Source organism: Palaemon carinicauda, chromosome 17 (genome assembly GCF_036898095.1).
Source record: "Palaemon carinicauda isolate YSFRI2023 chromosome 17, ASM3689809v2, whole genome shotgun sequence".
Classification (NCBI taxonomy): domain Eukaryota; kingdom Metazoa; phylum Arthropoda; class Malacostraca; order Decapoda; family Palaemonidae; genus Palaemon; species Palaemon carinicauda.
In genome coordinates, this window is record NC_090741.1 from 55,073,743 (window position 1) to 55,094,875 (window position 21,133).

A 21,133-nucleotide genomic window follows, 5' to 3' on the forward strand; every position below is an offset into this window, starting at 1 on the left:
CTTCGCGTGCTGCTGGTCCAAATGCGCACTTCACGTGCTGCTCTAAATCTGCTGGTCCAAATGCGCACTTCACGTGCTGCTCTAAATCTGGAGGTCCAAATGCGCACTTCACGTGCTGCTCTAAATCTGGAGGTCCAAATGCGCACTTCACGTGCTGCTCTAAATCTGGAGGTCCAAATGCGCACTTCACGTGCTGCTCTAAATCTGGAGGTCCAAATGCGCACTTCACGTGCTGCTCTAAATCTGGAGGTCCAAATGCGCACTTCACGTGCTGCTCTAAATCTGGAGGTCCAAATGCGCACTTCACGTGCTGCTCTAAATCTGGAGTCCAAATGCGCACTTCACGTGCTGCTCTAAATCTGGAGGTCCAAATGCGCACTTCACGTGCTGCTCTAAATCTGCTGGTCCAAATGCGCACTTCACGTGCTGCTCTAAATCTGCTGGTCCAAATGCGCACTTCACGTGCTGCTCTAAATCTGCTGGTCCAAATGCGCACTTCACGTGCTGCTCTAAATCTGCTGGTCCAAATGCGCACTTCATGTGCTGCTGGTCCAAATGCGCACTTCACGTGCTGCTCTAATCTGCTGGTCCAAATGCGCACTTCACGTGCTGCTCTAAATCTGCTGGTCCAAATGCGCACTTCACGTGCTGCTCTAAATCTGGAGGTCCAAATGCGCACTTCACGTGCTGCTCTAAATCTGGAGGTCCAAATGGCACTTCACGTGCTGCTCTAAATCTGCTGGTCCAAATGCGCACTTCACGTGCTGCTCTAAATCTGGAGGTCCAAATGCGCACTTCACGTGCTGCTCTAAATCTGCTGGTCCAAATGCGCACTTCACGTGCTGCTCTAAATCTGCTGGTCCAAATGCGCACTTCATGTGCTGCTGGTCCAAATGCGCACTTCACGTGCTGCTCTACATCTGCTGGTCCAAATGCGCACTTCACGTGCTGCTCTAAATCTGCTGGTCCAAATGCGCACTTCACGTGCTGCTCTAAATCTGGAGGTCCAAATGCGCACTTCACGTGCTGCTCTAAATCTGCTGGTCCAAATGCGCACTTCACGTGCTGCTCTAAATCTGCTGGTCCAAATGCGCACTTCACGTGCTGCTCTAAATCTGCTGGTCCAAATGCGCACTTCACGTGCTGCTCTAAATCTGCTGGTCCAAATGCGTGCTGCTCTAAATCTGGAGGTCCAAATGCGCACTTCACGTGCTGCTCTAAATCTGGAGTCCAAATGCGCACTTCACGTGCTGCTCTAAATCTGGAGGTCCAAATGCGCACTTCACGAGCTGCTCTAAATCTGCTGGTCCAAATGCGCACTTCACGAGCTGCTCTAAATCTGCTGGTCCAAATGCGCACTTCACGAGCTGCTCTAAATCTGCTGGTCCAAATGCGCACTTCACGTGCTGCTCTAAATCTGCTGGTCCAAATGCGCACTTCACGTGCTGCTCTAAATCTGCTGGTCCAAATGCGCACTTCATGTGCTGCTGGTCCAAATGCGCACTTCATGTGCTGCTGGTCCAAATGCGCACTTCACGTGCTGCTCTAAATCTGCTGGTCCAAATGCGCACTTCACGTGCCGCTCTAAATCTGGAGGTCCAAATGCGCACTTCACGTGCCGCTCTAAATCTGCTGGTCCAAATGCGCACTTCACGTGCCGCTCTAAATCTGGAGGTCCAAATGCGCACTTCACGTGCTTCTCTAAATCTTCTGGTCCAAATGCGCACTTCACGTGCCGCTCTAAATCTGGAGGTCCAAATGCGCACTTCACGTGCCGCTCTAAATCTGGAGGTCCAAATGCGCACTTCACGTGCCGCTCTAAACCTGGAGGTCCAAATGCGCACTTCACGTGCCGCTCTAAACCTGGAGGTCCAAATGCGCACTTCACGTGCCGCTCTAAACCTGGAGGTCCAAATGCGCACTTCACGTGCCGCTCTAAACCTGGAGGTCCAAATGCGCACTTCACGTGCCGCTCTAAATCTGGAGGTCCAAATGCGCACTTCACGTGCCGCTCTAAATCTGGAGGTCCAAATGCGCACTTCACGTGCCGCTCTAAATCTGGAGGTCCAAATGCGCACTTCACGTGCCGCTCTAAATCTGGAGGTCCAAATGGGCACTTCACGTGCCGCTCTAAATCTGGAGGTCCAAATGGGCACTTCACGTGCCGCTCTAAATCTGGAGGTCCAAATGGGCACTTCACGTCCCGCTCTAAATCTGGAGGTCCAAATGGGCACTTCACGTGCCGCTCTAAATCTGGAGGTCCAAATGGGCACTTCACGTGCCGCTCTAAATCTGGAGGTCCAAATGGGCACTTCACGTGCCGCTCTAAATCTGGAGGTCCAAATGGGCACTTCACGTGCCGCTCTAAATCTGGAGGTCCAAATGGGCACTTCACGTGCCGCTCTAAATCTGGAGGTCCAAATGGGCACTTCACGTGCCGCTCTAAATCTGGAGGTCCAAATGGGCACTTCACGTGCTGCTCTACATCTGGAGGTCCAAATGCGCACTTCACGAGCTGCTCTAAATCTGCTGGTCCAAATGCGCACTTCACGAGCTGCTCTAAATCTGCTGGTCCAAATGCGCACTTCACGAGCTGCTCTAAATCTGCTGGTCCAAATGCGCACTTCACGTGCTGCTCTAAATCTGCTGGTCCAAATGCGCACTTCACGTGCTGCTCTAAATCTGCTGGTCCAAATGCGCACTTCATGTGCTGCTGATCCAAATGCGCACTTCATGTGCTGCTGGTCCAAATGCGCACTTCACGTGCTGCTCTAAATCTGCTGGTCCAAATGCGCACTTCACGTGCCGCTCTAAATCTGGAGGTCCAAATGCGCACTTCACGTGCCGCTCTAAATCTGCTGGTCCAAATGCGCACTTCACGTGCCGCTCTAAATCTGGAGGTCCAAATGCGCACTTCACGTGCTTCTCTAAATCTTCTGGTCCAAATGCGCACTTCACGTGCCGCTCTAAATCTGGAGGTCCAAATGCGCACTTCACGTGCCGCTCTAAATCTGGAGGTCCAAATGCGCACTTCACGTGCCGCTCTAAATCTGGAGGTCCAAATGCGCACTTCACGTGCCGCTCTAAATCTGGAGGTCCAAATGCGCACTTCACGTGCCGCTCTAAATCTGGAGGTCCAAATGCGCACTTCACGTGCCGCTCTAAACCTGGAGGTCCAAATGCGCACTTCACGTGCCGCTCTAAACCTGGAGGTCCAAATGCGCACTTCACGTGCCGCTCTAAATCTGGAGGTCCAAATGCGCACTTCACGTGCCGCTCTAAATCTGGAGGTCCAAATGCGCACTTCACGTGCCGCTCTAAATCTGGAGGTCCAAATGCGCACTTCACGTGCCGCTCTAAATCTGGAGGTCCAAATGCGCACTTCACGTGCCGCTCTAAATCTGGAGGTCCAAATGCGCACTTCACGTGCCGCTCTAAATCTGGAGGTCCAAATGGGCACTTCACGTGCCGCTCTAAATCTGGAGGTCCAAATGGTCACTTCACGTGCCGCTCTAAATCTGGAGGTCCAAATGGGCACTTCACGTGCCGCTCTAAATCTGGAGGTCCAAATGGGCACTTCACGTGCCGCTCTAAATCTGGAGGTCCAAATGGGCACTTCACGTGCCGCTCTAAATCTGGAGGTCCAAATGGGCACTTCACGTGCCGCTCTAAATCTGCTAGTCCAAATGCGCACTTCACGTGCTGCTCTAAATCTGCTAGTCCAAATGCGCACTTCACGTGCTGCTGGTCCAAATGCGCACTTCACGTGCTGCTCTAAATCTGCTGGTCCAAATGCGCACTTCACGTGCTGCTCTAAATCTGCTAGTCCAAATGCACACTTCACGTGCTGCTGGTCCAAATGCGCACTTCACGTGCTGCTCTAAATCTGCTGGTCCAAATGCGCACTTCACGTGCCGCTCTAAATCTGGAGGTCCAAATGGGCACTTCACGTGCCGCTCTAAATCTGGAGGTCCAAATGGGCACTTCACGTGCCGCTCTAAATCTGGAGGTCCAAATGGGCACTTCACGTGCCGCTCTAAATCTGGAGGTCCAAATGGGCACTTCACGTACCGCTCTAAATCTGGAGGTCCAAATGGGCACTTCACGTGCCGCTCTAAATCTGGAGGTCCAAATGGGCACTTCACGTGCCGCTCTAAATCTGGAGGTCCAAATGGGCACTTCACGTGCCGCTCTAAATCTGGAGGTCCAAATGGGCACTTCACGTGCCGCTCTAAATCTGGAGTTCCAAATGGGCACTTCACGTGCCGCTCTAAATCTGGAGTTCCAAATGGGCACTTCACGTGCCGCTCTAAATCTGGAGGTCCAAATGCGCACTTCACGTGCCGCTCTAAATCTGGAGGTCCAAATGCGCACTTCACGTGCCGCTCTAAATCTGGAGGTCCAAATGCGCACTTCACGTGCCGCTCTAAATCTGGAGGTCCAAATGCGCACTTCACGTGCCGCTCTAAATCTGCTAGTCCAAATGCGCACTTCACGTGCCGCTCTAAATCTGGAGGTCCAAATGCGCACTTCACGTGCTGCTCTAAATCTGCTAGTCCAAATGCACACTTCACGTGCTGCTGGTCCAAATGCGCACTTCACGTGCTGCTCTAAATCTGCTGGTCCAAATGCGCACTTCACGTGCTGCTCTAAATCTGCTGGTCCAAATGCGCACTTCACGTGCTGCTCTAAATCAGCTGGTCCAAATGCGCACTTCACGTGCTGCTCTAAATCTGCTAGTCCAAATGCGCACTTCACGTGCTGCTCTAAATCTGCTAGTCCAAATGCACACTTCACGTGCTGCTGGTCCAAATGCGCACTTCACGTGCTGCTCTAAATCTGCTGGTCCAAATGCGCACTTCACGTGCTGCTCTAAATCTGGAGGTCCAAATGCGCACTTCACGTGCCGCTCTAAATCTGGAGGTCCAAATGCGCACTTCACGTGCCGCTCTAAATCTGGAGGTCCAAATGCGCACTTCACGTGCCGCTCTAAATCTGCTGGTCCAAATGCGCACTTCACGTGCTGCTCTAAATCTGCTAGTCCAAATGCACACTTCACGTGCTGCTGGTCCAAATGCGCACTTCACGTGCTGCTCTAAATCAGCTGGTCCAAATGCGCACTTCACGTGCCGCTCTAAATCTGGAGGTCCAAATGCGCACTTCACGTGCCGCTCTAAATCTGGAGGTCCAAATGCGCACTTCACGTGCCGCTCTAAATCTGGAGGTCCAAATGCGCACTTCACGTGCCGCTCTAAATCTGGAGGTCCAAATGCGCACTTCACGTGCCGCTCTAAATCTGCTGGTCCAAATGCGCACTTCACGTGCCGCTCTAAATCTGGAGGTCCAAATGCGCACTTCACGTGCCGCTCTAAATCTGCTAGTGCAAATGCGCACTTCACGTGCTGCTGGTCCAAATGCGCACTTCATGTGCTGCTCTAAATCTGCTGGTCCAAATGCGCACTAAACGTGCCGCTCTAAATCTGCTGGTCCAAATGCGTGCTGCTCTAAATCTGCTGGTCCAAATGCGCACTTCACGTGCTGCTCTAAATCTGCTGGTCCAAATGCGCACTTCACGTGCTGCTCTAAATCTGCTGGTCCAAATGCGCACTTCACGTGCTGCTCTAAATCTGCTGGTCCAAATGCGCACTTCACGTGCTGCTCTAAATCTGCTGGTCCAAATGCGCACTTCACGTGCTGCTCTAAATCTGGAGGTCCAAATGCGCACTTCACGTGCTGCTCTAAATCTGCTGGTCCAAATGCGCACTTCGCGTGCTGCTGGTCCAAATGCGCAGTTCATGTGCTGCTCTAAATCTGCTGGTCCAAATGCGCACTTCACGTGCTGCTCTAAATCTGCTGGTCCAAATGCGCACTTCACGTGCTGCTCTAAATCTGCTGGTTCAAATGCGCACTTCACGTGCTGCTCTAAATCTGCTGGTCCAAATGCGCACTTCACGTGCTGCTCTAAATCTGCTGGTCCAAATGCGCACTTCACGTGCCTCTCTAAATCTGCTGGTCCAAATGCGCACTTCACGTGCCTCTCTAAATCTGCTGGTCCAAATGCGCACTTCACGTGCCTCTCTAAATCTGGAGGTCCAAATGCGCACTTCACGTGCCGCTCTAAATCTGGAGGTCCAAATGGGCACTTCACGTGCCGCTCTAAATCTGGAGGTCCAAATGCGCACTTCACGTGCCGCTCTAAATCTGGAGGTCCAAATGCGCACTTCACGTGCTGCTCTAAATCTGGAGGTCCAAATGCGCACTTCACGTGTCGCTCTAAATCTGGAGGTCCAAATGCAACTTTACGTGCCGCTCTAAATCGGGAGGTCCAAATGCGCACTTCACGTGCCGCTCTAAATCTGGAGGTCCAAATGCGCACTTCACGTGCCGCTCTAAATCTGGAGGTCCAAATGCGCACTTCACGTGCCGCTCTAAATCTGGAGGTCCAAATGCGCACTTCACGTGCCGCTCTAAATCTGGAGGTACGTGCCGCTCTAAATCTGGAGGTCCAAATGCGCACTTCACGTGCCGCTCTAAATCTGGAGGTCCAAATGGGCACTTCACGTGCCGCTCTAAATCTGGAGGTCCAAATGGGCACTTCACGTGCCGCTCTAAATCTGGAGGTCCAAATGGGCACTTCACGTGCCGCTCTAAATCTGCTGGTCCAAATGCGCACTTCACGTGCTGCTCTAAATCTGCTAGTCCAAATGCGCACTTCACGTGCTGCTGGTCCAAATGCGCACTTCATGTGCTGCTCTAAATCTGCTGGTCCAAATGCGCACTTCACGTGCCGCTCTAAATCTGCTGGTCCAAATGCGCACTTCACGTGCCGCTCTAAATCTGCTGGTCCAAATGCGCACTTCACGTGCTGCTCTAAATCTGCTGGTCCAAATGCGCACTTCACGTGCCGCTCTAAATCTGCTGGTCCAAATGCGCACTTCACGTGCCGCTCTAAATCTGCTGGTCCAAATGCGCACTTCACGTGCTGCTCTAAATCTGCTGGTCCAAATGCGCACTTCATGTGCTGCTCTAAATCTGCTGGTCCAAATGCGCACTTCGCGTGCTGCTGGTCCAAATGCGCAGTTCATGTGCTGCTCTAAATCTGCTGGTCCAAATGCGCACTTCACGTGCTGCTCTAAATCTGCTGGTCCAAATGCGCACTTCACGTGCTGCTCTAAATCTGCTGGTCCAAATGCGCACTTCACATGCTGCTCTAAATCTGCTGGTCCAAATGCGCACTTCACGTGCTGCTCTAAATCTGGAGGTCCAAATGCGCACTTCACGTGCTGCTCTAAATCTGGAGGTCCAAATGCGCACTTCACGTGCTGCTCTAAATCTGGAGATCCAAATGCGCACTTCACGTGCTGCTCTAAATCAGGAGGTCCAAATGCGCACTTCACGAGCTGCTCTAAATCTGCTGGTCCAAATGCGGACTTCACGTGCTGCTCTAAATCTGCTGGTCCAAATGCGCACTTCACGTGCTGCTCTAAATCTGCTGGTCCAAATGCGCACTTCACGTGCTGCTCTAAATCTGCTGGTCCAAATGCGCACTTCATGTGCTGCTGGTCCAAATGCGCACTTCACGTGCTGCTCTACATCTGCTGGTCCAAATGCGCACTTCACTTGCTGCTCTAAATCTGCTGGTCCAAATGCGCACTTCACGTGCTGCTCTAAATCTGGAGGTCCAAATGCGCACTTCACGTGCTGCTCTAAATCTGCTGGTCCAAATGCGCACTTCACGTGCTGCTCTAAATCTGCTGGTCCAAATGCGTGCTGCTCTAAATCTGGAGGTCCAAATGCACACTTCACGTGCTGCTCTAAATCTGGAGATCCAAATGCGCACTTCACGTGCTGCTCTAAATCTGGAGGTCCAAATGCGCACTTCACGAGCTGCTCTAAATCTGCTGGTCCAAATGCGCACTTCACGTGCTGCTCTAAATCTGCTGGTCCAAATGCGCACTTCACGTGCTGCTCTAAATCTGCTGGTCCAAATGCGCACTTCACGTGCTGCTCTAAATCTGCTGGCCCAAATGCGCACTTCATGTGCTGCTGGTCCAAATGCGCACTTCATGTGCTGCTGGTCCAAATGCGCACTTCATGTGCTGCTGGTCCAAATGCGCACTTCACGTGCTGCTCTAAATCTGCTGGTCCAAATGCGCACTTCACGTGCTGCTCTAAATCTGGAGGTCCAAATGCGCACTTCACGTGCTGCTCTAAATCTGGAGGTCCAAATGTGCACTTCACGTGCCGCTCTAAATCTGCTGGTCCAAATGCGCACTTCACGTGCCGCTCTAAATCTGGAGGTCCAAATGCGCACTTCACGTGCTGCTGGTCCAAATGCGCACTTCACGTGCTTCTCTAAATCTGCTGGTCCAAATGCGCACTTCACGTGCCGCTCTAAATCTGGAGGTCCAAACGCGCACTTCACGTGCCGCTCTAAATCTGCTGGTCCAAATGCGCACTTCACGTGCTGCTGGTCCAAATGCGCACTTCACGTGCCTCTCTAAATCTGCTGGTCCAAATGCGCACTTCACGTGCCGCTCTAAATCTGGAGGTCCAAATGCTCACTTCACGTGCCGCTCTAAATCTGGAGGTCCAAACGCGCACTTCACGTGCCGCTCTAAATCTGGAGGTCCAAACGCGCACCTCACGTGCCGCTCTAAATCTGGAGGTCCAAACGCTCACCTCACGTGCCGCTCTAAATCTGCTGGTCCAAACGCGCACCTCACGTGCCGCTCTAAATCTGGAGGTCCAAACGCGCACCTCACGTGCCGCTCTAAATCTGGAGGTCCAAACGCGCACCTCACGTGCCGCTCTAAATCTGGAGGTCCAAACGCGCACCTCACGTGCCGCTCTAAATCTGGAGGTCCAAACGCGCACCTCACGTGCCGCTCTAAATCTGGAGGTCCAAACGCGCACCTCACGTGCCGCTCTAAATCTGGAGGTCCAAACGCGCACCTCACGTGCCGCTCTAAATCTGGAGGTCCAAACGCGCACCTCACGTGCCGCTCTAAATCTGGAGGTCCAAACGCGCACCTCACGTGCCGCTCTAAATCTGGAGGTCCAAACGCGCACCTCACGTGCCGCTCTAAATCTGGAGGTCCAAACGCGCACCTCACGTGCCGCTCTAAATCTGGAGGTCCAAACGCGCACCTCACGTGCCGCTCTAAATCTGGAGGTCCAAACGCGCACCTCACGTGCCGCTCTAAATCTGGAGGTCCAAACGCGCACCTCACGTGCCGCTCTAAATCTGGAGGTCCAAACGCGCACCTCACGTGCCGCTCTAAATCTGGAGGTCCAAACGCGCACTTCACGTGCCGCTCTAAATCTGCTGGTCCAAACGCGCACTTCACGTGCCGCTCTAAATCTGCTGGTCCAAACGCGCACTTCACGTGCCGCTCTAAATCTGGAGGTCCAAACGCGCACTTCACGTGCCGCTCTAAATCTGGAGGTCCAAACGCGCACTTCACGTGCCGCTCTAAATCTGGAGGTCCAAACGCGCACTTCACGTGCCGCTCTAAATCTGGAGGTCCAAATGCGCACTTCACGTGCCGCTCTAAATCTGGTGGTCCAAATGCGCAGTTCATGTGCTTCTCTAAATCTGCTGGTCCAAATGCGCACTTCATATCCGCTTGTCCAAATGTGCTCTTTGTGCTGGTCTGAATCTGCTGGTCCAAATGCGCACTTCATATCCGCTTGTCCAAATGCGCTCTTTGTGCTGGTCTGAATCTGCTGGTCCAGATTTGCACTTCGCCTGCTGCTTTGAATGTGCACTTCACATGCTGCTCTAAATCTGCGATTCTCTGTGCTCGCCTCGCATCTGCCGTTCTCCGTTCACGCCTCTCATCTGCTCGTGCTGGTGTTTGCACTGAATTCGCAGTATTGTACAGTGTCTTACCGCAAACTATTCAGATTCATTAAAGGCCTCAATGCTGCTCCTGCTTAAAACATCAGAGTTTGTTTGAAGCATTATGTTGATCTCAGTTTCTACGTAATTGTGTATATTCTAGCCTGCGTATCCAATTAGAGATGGTCCGATGAAGCCAACCTGCCTTATTCTTGTTTTTAAATCTCCATTATTCGGTATTCTCACTTCAACTGATACTTTAGGATGGTGTGGGTGATGTCCTGTTAGGGTGATAGACTTTAGCAAGTTGGGGACTTGGATAATTTTGATAAGGAATTCACAACGAGGATATTTTAACAACAATGATGATAAAGGAATTAATGACAATGAGGATACTTTTGAAGACATAGTTAAAAGTAGAATATATTAAGAATAAATGTTAGCAAGTTTTACCAGTATATGCTTTTCTGTCTCCCAATCAATAGTAGTTTCTGAATGTATTTGTTATTCTTTAAAGCTTTAAAAATTTTCTGCATTGCTCATTGTATACACAAGGCATAAACTACTTTCCCTAGAAAAAATATATACTGATTAAAGGATAAGAAGTGAACATTATACTTACCTGTTTTGAAGCACTGTTCTAGAAAAGGTACCATTCCTAAAATAATTCCATGATATTCCATTTCAGGTAATTTCACAAAGACTAGAGAACTGGGCCTTTTTTCAGCACAACAGATGAAAACTTTTGGCGACAGACTAGACGAACACGATGCCAATGTTAGCAACGTAGAAGACGAAGAGTTTCTAGAGTCCTTACACTCAAATTTAACTGCCAATGGTGAACAAAATAAAGAGTTACCAATCGATGGCGGAACGTGCGAGGATGCCGAAGAAGAATTCTTGATTGAGGAGTATCCTGATGATTAGATATTATTTATTAGAGTGTGTGCGAGATATGCGACTTATGATTCTGTAAAGTTTGTTTGTACAGTTTTAATAATAGTGCATCTATTATAAAAGATCTCCATGAAATGGTATATAGTTTTGTATTGAATAACCAAGAACAATAAAAGTATGTAAGGATTATACTGTAGTGTAATTTTATTTATTAAAAACTTTATTTGTATTTTGGGTTTTTGAAAATATTTTTAGGGGGGATAAAATCTTTGATCACAGTTTTCTCAAATCTGAATAAAGGTTAAAACATTCATAATGTTAAAATACTTATAACCTTTTTTTTCAAATCTGTAAATATCTTGGATCAAAGTTATTTTTCCAAGTGTGAAAATATTTTGGATGAAACATCTTGTATCATAAATTTTTTTTTTCAAATCTGGTAAAAGTTAAAACCTTTATAAAGGTAAAAAACATTTTATAAAGCTTTTATTACATCTGAAAACATCTTGGATCAAAGTTTTCTTTTTTCAAGTATGGAAAAAACCTTGGATTAATTTCCTTCAGAGGTTGGATCAATTCTGTTATAACAAATTATTGAAGACTGATGAAGAATGTCCTTGAAAACAGGTTTATTTGACATAGCTCTACAATTTTTAAAATGCAAAAGTAAAGTGTTAATGTTCAATTGCTCAAGCCCTTATCCAAATAAATCTTACCTTATCGAATAACTTCATCAGACTCGTCCAAAGCAAGATTTTTCCCCTTATGCCTACACCATCATACATACTTAGTCTTATCAAACTAAATATAATTTGATTTTATATTATACATATATTATTATTATTATTATTATTATTATTATTATTATTATTATTATTAAATGCTAAGCCACAACCCTAGCTGGAAAAGCAGGATGCTATAAGCCCAGGGGCCGCAACAGGGAAAATAGCCCAGTGAGAAAAGGAAACAAGGAAAAATAAGATATTTTAAAAACTAACATTTAAATGAATATTTCCTATATAAACAATAAAAACTTTAACAAAACAAGAGGAAAAGAAACCAGATAGAACAGTGTGACTGAGTGTACCTTTAAGCAAGAGAACTCTAACCCAAGACAGTGGAAGACCATGGTACAGAGGCTATGGCACTAACCAAGACAAGAGAACAATTATTTGATTTTGGAGTGTCCTCCTCCTAGAAGAGCTGCTTACCATAGCTAAAGAGTCTTATATTAATTATACTTGCAGTTAACAAGCTAAATTTTATTTTCAATCTAAATATCATACCATGATCCATATATCATTAATAACATCACCTGTATTGAATAACCTTTAGAATTCTTGCTACCTACCTTAATTGATTATGTAGCTCTAGTTTAATACGGCTTAGTGCAAAAGCTTACCTTGAAGATTCAAGTCCCTCAAGCATGTATAGCGACAGATTTGCTATGGACGTAAGTCCATCATGCATGTTTATAGCAACAGATTTGGCTTGGAATTGCATAAATCTTTGTAACGATAAAACCTGGCCCCATCGACTCTTGTCACACTGCATGCCTTTAAGCAATCAGTGGATGATCTCTATCACCGTTTCTTTGGCAAGGAGCAGCAAGGCTTCCACAAGTATTTGATATTCGTACTGTTTTGGTTACATGATGGTCCTGTGGGTGAAGTATCTGAGTGAAAATGTGAATTTGCTTTCCTCACGAGGCTATTTTCATTGTTGGATCCCTTGGGCTTATTCCATCCTTTTCCAGCTAGGGTTGTAGTTTACCTAGTAATAGTAATACTAATGGTCCCTTCTTTTCCTGCCAGTCAGGACTACAATGGTAAACTTTGCCTTCTTCCCTGAAACAGTTCAAAGTGTATAATAAAAGGGAATTTTTAGACTTCCTTGTGTTAGTTACAGTACTCCATTTAAAGCACTTGACAGTGTACCATTTAAGATTTAAAGTGAAAAATTGTGGAATCCTTAATCTGACAAATTAAATGTGTTCATAAATTGAAAATTATAAGACTGATAACTTTGGAACATTAAATTATTGAACACCACTATTATCATCATTGTTATTATCATTACCATTATTGTTATTATCATTACCATTATTGTTATTATTATCATGATCATGATCATCATCATCCAAGCTACAACCTAATCAGAAAAGCAAGATGCTACAAGCTCTAACAAGAAATGAGGAAAAACTATAAATCACAAGTAATTTATAAAATATATATTAAGATCAGTAAAAAACGTTAAAATATATGTTATGCAAACTATTGAAAGTCTTCTGTCAACCTATTCGGCGGAGAAAAATATGCAACAAGTTTGAAATTCTGAAGTTCTAACGTTTTGACCACCAGATAAGAAAGATAATTTTACAATCTGGTCACTGGATGGGGAGTTTGGGGGAGCCTATGGGTCCATCAGCCGAGTCATCAGTATCCATTGCCTGGCCCGTTTTGGTCCCAGCTTGGGTGGAGAGGGGGCTTGGGCGCTGATCATATGTATACATGGCCAGTCTCCAGGGTATTGTCCTGCTTGATAGGGCAATGTCATTGTCCCTTGCCTCTACCATTCATGAGCGACCTTCAAATCTTTAATAGAACTATGTATAGTATTGAGTCTTATGATAGAGAAGGCAAGACTGTTTTAGCTAGTACTATGCATAGATGGTACAATCTGTGAAGATCTGAATGCAAAGGATAGTCAGAATTATGAAAAATCATGTGCAACATGAACAAAGAACTAACAATGACTGTGCCAGAGATTAATATCCAGACCAGGAATAAGGAATCTAAAATTAAAAAGTTTTTTGTCCAACAAATTAAGATGAGTCAGCAGTTTATGACAAGACAGGAGAAAAATATTCTAAATGTTGAAGGAAATAAAAAAAATCCTCAGGATACATTAATCACCTAAAATCTTAAAAAAAGACTCCATAAGCTAATGCTTTTGTATAATTAAAGAAGAAAGGCAGAATGTGCTTCTCAAAAGCAAATTTGCAAAAAAAGATTGCACCTAAAATTTTAAGTCTTCTAAGTCTCCTAATGAAACATACATCGATTTTTTGGACTCTAGCCATGTCGTTCTGATGGAAGTTCCTCCAGGCAACTTTCTACTTGGTATGTACGTTAATCAAAGATGATATACAAAAGAAAAATGAGAAAACAGATCTTTTGAAATTTTCATAACAAATATATACATTAATCTTATAATTACATATGAATGCAAAACTAAAGATAAAGATTTATCCAAATTGTCATTGACATTTGATGTAAGTTTGCAAATCCATTTTTTTTCAAAGGTCATGATAATTGTTAAAGTACTTCTGTGAAGAATTTTCTTCACTCTTCTTCTTTTGATCGTATTTTTAACTCTCTTCCACTAATACTATAGCTACCCCTTAAACATTCTCTCCTACATCTAGTTTTCTTTAACGATACATGGGGAGAACTATTCTAAACTTAAACTTATTGACAGTGGCCACTGTGGCGCACGCCATGCTCGTGACGTCACAGCGTAGATACGCACAACAGATGGCCTTAGTGGTAACCCCGGCGTATGTTGGTTCTTTCCTTAAACTACATGGGTCGAGATTAAATTCCTAAACTGAATTTTAAATATAAATTCCAATACTGCTGAATTAATGCCTCTTATATTTCTCAATACCAATTAAGGTTTGTTAATTTTAAGATGTATGCCCATCATACCAGTCCATTGCTAATTAATCATTTAAAATATTATTTTTAGCAAGCCAGAATAGGTAGGATTATTGTATATATAAACTCCCTTAGAGCAGCAAGATTTCTCCAAGTATTTAGTACAAAATCCTGCCTCCTCTTCACTCCTTGCAACAATATATTGCCCTGTCCTTAAGTCCCGATATGGCACCCCCAATGGATTACCGTGCACATCAAGCTCCTCACCTGTCTGGAAAGGTGAAGCCAGGTGATCTCTTCGACCGTAGAGTCGACCCCATTCATCAAGAAGCTGCCCTGGCCTACTGATCTGCTGGGTCAGTGAATCTGTGCACTTCTGGCTCACCCCCATCCCATCCCACTCTCCCAAACGTGACTCACCAAGGAGTCCTGTTGCTGCCGGTCGGAGAGATTGAGAAGAAGAGGACCCTGGGATATCATAGTTGTAGCCAACAAGAATTCTTGGGGTGAGCCAGGCAAGAGGGCAACGTGCCCATTAGTGCAACAACCAGGTCAACAGCTATCACGGGCATAGGACTAAACTTCAAAGGAGTGCAGGTACTACATCAATGGCCATTTAGTTTTCCCCCATTTTTTCTTAGCTTAGACTAATTTTAATTTTATAGGGAACCTGGCTAATTACACTATTCGGACTGTGTGCGGTGGGATTGTGTGAAAATATTTTTCCATTATTATTTCTTGCTTGGAGACTAACATAATCTCTGGGTCACGTGCCAGACCCCCTTTTGATTATTGCAGACCGCGTGTCTAAACCATCATCTTCATAATTTTGAATTGCTTTTAATTTGCATTCTCTTTATTATTCCATTTTTGTCTTTGTTAAGATGTCCGTTTCTTTGATGTAAATTTGTGAATAAATCAATATTAGGTTAATTAAACCTCTTTAGTATTTTTGCTCCCTCATTTATTTTAATGTGTGAAATGAATAGTTGATCACGGGACAAAATACCCCATATTTGAAGAGCAAGTCTATAGGTGGTAACAGCGAGAAACTTTGCATTAATATATTTGCTTCGAAGGTAAACATCCTTATCTTTAAACTTTTAAACTACTTTACATCACTGCTCCCATTTTGGATTTTGTCTTAATTACTATCTATCTATCTATATACCAAGGCACTTCCCCCAATTTTGGGGGGTAGCCGACACCAACAACGAAACAAAACAAAAAGGGGACCTCTACTCTCTATGTTCCTTCAGCCTAATCAGGGACCCAACCGAGTTCAGCTGGTACTGCTAGGGTGCCACAGCCCAACCTCCCACATTTCCACCACAGATGAAGCTTCATAATGCTGACTCCCCTACTGCTGCTACCTCCGCGGTCATCTAAGGCCCTGGAGGAAGCAGCAGGGCCTACTGGAACTGCATCACAATCGCTCGCCATTCATTCCTATTTCTAGCACGCTCTCTTGCCTCTCTCACATCTATCCTCCTATCACCCAGAGCTTTCTTCACACCATCCATCCACCCAAACCTTGGCCTTCCTCTTGTACTTCTCCCATCAACTCTTGCATTCATCACCTTCTTTAGCAGACAACCATTTTCCATTCTCTCAACATGGCCAAACCACCTCAACACATTCATATCCACTCTAGCCGCTAACTCATTTCTTACACCCGTTCTCTCCCTCACCACTTCGTTCCTAACCCTATCTACTCGAGATACACCAGCCATACTCCTCAGACACTTCATCTCAAACACATTCAATTTCTGTCTCTCCATCACTTTCATTCCCCACGACTCCGATCCATACATCACAGTTGGTACAATCACTTTCTCATATAGAACTCTCTTTACATTCATGCCCAACCCTCTATTTTTTACTACTCCCTTAACTGCCCCCAACACTTTGCAACCTTCATTCACTCTCTGACGTACATCTGCTTCCACTCCACCATTTGCTGCAACAATAGACCCCAGGTACTTAAACTGATCCACCTCCTCAAGTAACTCTCCATTCAACATGACATTCAACCTTGCACCACCTTCCCTTCTCGTACATCTCATAACCTTACTCTTACCCACATTAACTCTCAACTTCCTTCTCTCACACACCCTTCCAAATTCTGTCACTAGTCGGTCAAGCTTCTCTTCTGTGTCTGCTACCAGTACAGTATCATCCGCAAACAACAACTGATTTACCTCCCATCCATGGTCATTCTCGCCTACCAGTTTTAATCCTCGTCCAAGCACTCGAGCATTCACCTCTCTCACCACTCCATCAACATACAAGTTAAACAACCACGGCGACATCACACATCCCTGTCTCAGCCCCACTCTCACCGGAAACCAATCGCTCACTTCATTTCCTATGCTAACACATGCTTTACTACCTTTGTATAAACTTTTCACTGCTTGCAACAACCTTCCACCAACTCCATATAACCTCATCACATCCCACATTGCTTCCCTATCAACTCTATCATATGCTTTCTCCAGATCCATAAACGCAACATACACCTCCTTACCTTTTGCTAAATATTTCTCGCATATCTGCCTAACTGTAAAAATCTGATTCATACAACCCCTACCTCTTCTAAAACCACCCTGTACTTCCAAGATTGCATTCTCTGTTTTATCCTTAATCCTTTTAATCAGTACTCTACCATACACTTTTCCAACTACACTCAACAAACTAATACCTCTTGAATTACAACACTCATGCACATCTCCCTTACCCTTATATAGTGGTACAATACATGCACAAACCCAATCTACTGGTACCATTGACAACACAAAACACATATTAAACAATCTCACCAACCATTCAAGTACAGTCACACCCCCTTCCTTCAACATCTCAGCTTTCACACGGTCCATACCAGATGCTTTTCCTACTCTCGTTTCATCTAGTGCTCTCCTCACTTCCTCTATTGTTATCTCTCTCTCATTCTCACCTCCCATCACTGGCACCTCAACACCTGGAACAGCAATTATATCTGCCTCCCTATTATCCTCAACATTCAGCAAATTTTCAAAATATTCCGCCCACCTTTTCCTTGCCTCCTCTCCTTTTAACAACCTTCTATTTCCATCTTTCACTGTCTCTTCAATTCTTGCGCTAGCCTTCCTTACTCTCTTCACTTCTTTCCAAAACTTCTTCTTATTCTCTTCATATGACTGACCCAATCCCTGACCCCACCTCAGGTCACCTGCCCTCTTTGCCTCACGTACCTTGCGCTTTACTTCCACCTTTTTCTCTCTATATTTTTCATACTTCTCTATACTATTACTCTGCAGCCATTCTTCAAAAGCCCTCTTTTTCTCTTCCACTTTCACCTTCACTCCTTCATTCCACCATTCACTGCCCTTCCTCATGCTGCCTCCAACAACCTTCTTGCCACATACATCACTTGCAATCCCAACAAAATTTTCTTTTACTAACTTCCACTCCTCCTCTAAATTACCAGTTTCTCTTACTCTCACCTCGTCATATGCCATTTTCAACCTTCCCTGATATTTACTTTTTACCCCCGGTTTTATTAGCTCTTCAATCCTCACTACCTCCCTTTTACATCCACCTACTCTATTCCCCCACTCTTTTGCTACAACTAATTTTCCTTCCACCAAAAAATGATCAGACATACCGTTAGCCATACCCCTAAACACGTGCACGTCTTTCAATCTTCCAAACATTCTTTTAGTTACCAACACATAATCCATTAATGCCCTTTCTACTACTCTTCCATTTGCCACTCTTACCCACGTATACTTATTCTTATCTTTCTTTTTAAAGAAGCTAGCACCTATTACCATCTCTTGTTCAACACACATGTCTACCAGTCTCTCACCACTCTCATTTTCACCTGGTACGCCATACTTACCAATGACACCTTCTACCTCTCCAGCGTCCACTCTAGCATTTAAGTCACCCATAACAACTACATAATTCCTTCTACCCAGTCCTTCTACACACCTAGTTAAATCATTCCAGAACTCATTCCGATCTTCTTCACTTTTCTCACTACCTGGCCCATACGCACTGACAAACGCCCAACATTCCCTACCCAACCTAACCCTTACCCACATTAACCTAGATGATATCTCCTTCCATTCCACTACTTTACCTGTCATCCATTCACTCAGCAATAACGCCACACCCTCTCTCGCTCTTCCCCTTTCAATCCCAGACACTCTACCAGACATTTCACCAAACATCACTTCACCCTTTCCTTTCATCTTTGTCTCACACAAGGCCAATACATCCATCCTTCTACTTCTAAACATACTTCCAATCTCACATCTTTTACTCTCTATCGTACTACATCCACGCACATTTAAACACCCCAAAACTAGAGTGCGGGGAGCAGTCACTCTCCCCCCAGCTCCATCTCCTTGTCGATGTCTCGCAGGAATTTTTTACAGGAGAGGGGGTTCCCAGCCCCCTCGTCCCGTCCCTTTTAGTCGCCTCTTACGACACGCAGGGATAACGTTGGCGCTATTCTAATTTTTATATGCCCCCGCGGCCACAGGGGGCATTAACGTAAAATACCTGTCCAGCATTTCATTGGGGTAGCTGGGACGGAGCCGGAACAGAGCCTGAGAATGAGATGACTATAGACCTGACAAAGCTAGAGTAGGCCATAAATTATTGACATTTCTACGTGTGGAGTACTCCGGCCTCTGGACAGTAAATTTCACTTTTGTATTTGAGAGTGATGGTTTGTGAATTGTGACAGTAAAGTATTAGCAGGGTGTCTGTGCCCCGAGAGTAAGTGCTCATATCCTCCCCTGTTGAACTTTATGTAACTGTTATAAGGAGACTTTCCCGGACTAAGTTCCCACTCAGAACGTAACCATCAAAAAATTCTCCACAAATTCATTTGCAGTTAGTTTATTTCATTTCCATTCCTCACTGGGCTATTTTCCCTGTTGGAGCCATTGGGATTTTCCAACTAGGGTTGTAGCTTAGCAAGTAATAATAATAATAATAATAATAATAATAATAATAATAATAATAATAATAATAATAATAATAATAATAATAATAATAACTGAACACTATCATTCCAATTTTCAGAAAGGAATCTCGTCTTATTAAAAAAAAAACTTTTATATCTGAGAATAGCAACATGAGTAAAGAAGAAAGTGATAAAAGGAAATTTGCAACTAGAAGAAAACTTCACTTTTGAAAATGACTCCAATAAACAAACACTAGCAAAGATGAATCAAATATCTAAAGCTGAAAATTAATACCATGGAACAACCAAGTTCAATCTTAGTTTGTTCCAGAAGACAATTCGAACAAAATAATTTTCCCCAAAGAGTTAAATGTTAAATAAATTAATCCATAACATTTTAAAATCTACCTATATATAAGAATTTTCTATATATTTTACAGTACTTGAATGCATAAAATCATATGAATAAACACTAAACGAAAATATATCCAATTGATTGAAAACTAAAACTTCAATTTACCTGACGTAGAGAGACTTGGGCAAGTGGCAGTTTAGCGATGTTTGGAAATCTTAAGTCCCCTTCCATGATGATGTCAGGTAACAGTCCATCTGGAGTACTTTCTTTATCTTCTCTCTCCTCCCTTTATAAAAATCGTCCTTTCTCCTTTGACCTACAAATTATCCTTTGGCTACTGGGGGAAATATTGTTTGAACAGATTTCTCCAGAGTTCCTGGGGGTCTACTAAATTCTCTCTTCAGAAGGAACTGTTACACTTGGTAAAGTTACTGGTTACGTGCATCTAGAACAGACTGCGAATTAAATAAAAAACTATCTTATAATCAGTCAATGGATACATAATCTGTGCTTGTAAAAGTAGAAAAAAAATATATATTCTTTGTAAATTCGCCAATTTAGATAGAGCATGAAGAGTGTGTGAATGCCAAAGACTGAACAGAAGTGATATGGAGTCAGACATAGAATTTAGAATCAACAAGTTGAGAATTAGTGAAGAAGGGACTTTTTAAAGTAATTTGCATTATTAGAGTAAAAATAATAAGTAATTAAAGCAAGTTTTACATTTAACTTCTTTACTTCTAATGAAATTAATATCAAATAAATATATAGTTTCCACTCAAAAATACAAAACTGATCCAAGAAAAACAGCCAATAGCATAAAATGTACACCAATTTGTTTGTTTATCTCTATATTTACCAAGGCACTTATCCCAATTTTGGGGGTAGCCGACATAAAAAAAAAAAAAGAACAAAGGGTGACTTTTCCTCTCATCGCTTCTCCCAGCCTGCCGAGGGCATTCAGCCAAGTTTGGCTGGCACTGCTAGGGTGCCACAGTGCACCCTCCCCCGTTACCCACCATAAATGAAGTTTCATTTGTGGTGGAAAATCCAATATGAAAGTTATCAGAGAATACATATTTGGAGAAACTACTTTACTATAAATGCTATGTATATAACTAAATAAAACTTACCTTAAATAGTGTGCACAATAAGCAACTTGCAGTGCCGCTCTTTGCAAACAAACAAAATTCGCACAAACTTGTGTATAAACCTGTAACACTGATGGAAGGGTACAGTTTTGAAAACCCACATTTCTTCCCTTCACTGTGTAAAGCAGATATTAGTAGAGAGCTAGGCTTTGCCTGGCTGGTCTGATGTTTGATTTCTAGAGTATTACTTAGGGCTGCTTGTATAATAGTTTAGAAGTATATACATATGGCGTTGAACAAAATACAACAAACTATAAAGTACAATGC

The 21,133-nt window shown here is 44.6% G+C and overlaps 1 protein-coding gene across 4 annotated transcripts in view; it reads left to right on the forward strand.

The window, feature by feature from the left end:
• The window catches only part of Rad17 (Rad17 checkpoint clamp loader component), a 91,132-nt gene extending 80,204 nt beyond the window's left edge, over positions 1-10,928 (forward strand). For all 4 annotated transcript variants that reach the window (XM_068391012.1, XM_068391011.1, XM_068391013.1 and 1 more), the window contains one exon: positions 10,533-10,928. In XM_068391012.1, coding sequence (XP_068247113.1) covers positions 10,533-10,771 — 239 coding nt within the window. In that variant the 3' untranslated portion in view covers positions 10,772-10,928. The remainder of the gene's footprint in view (positions 1-10,532) is intronic.
• Positions 10,929-21,133: the final 10,205 nt, after the last annotated feature.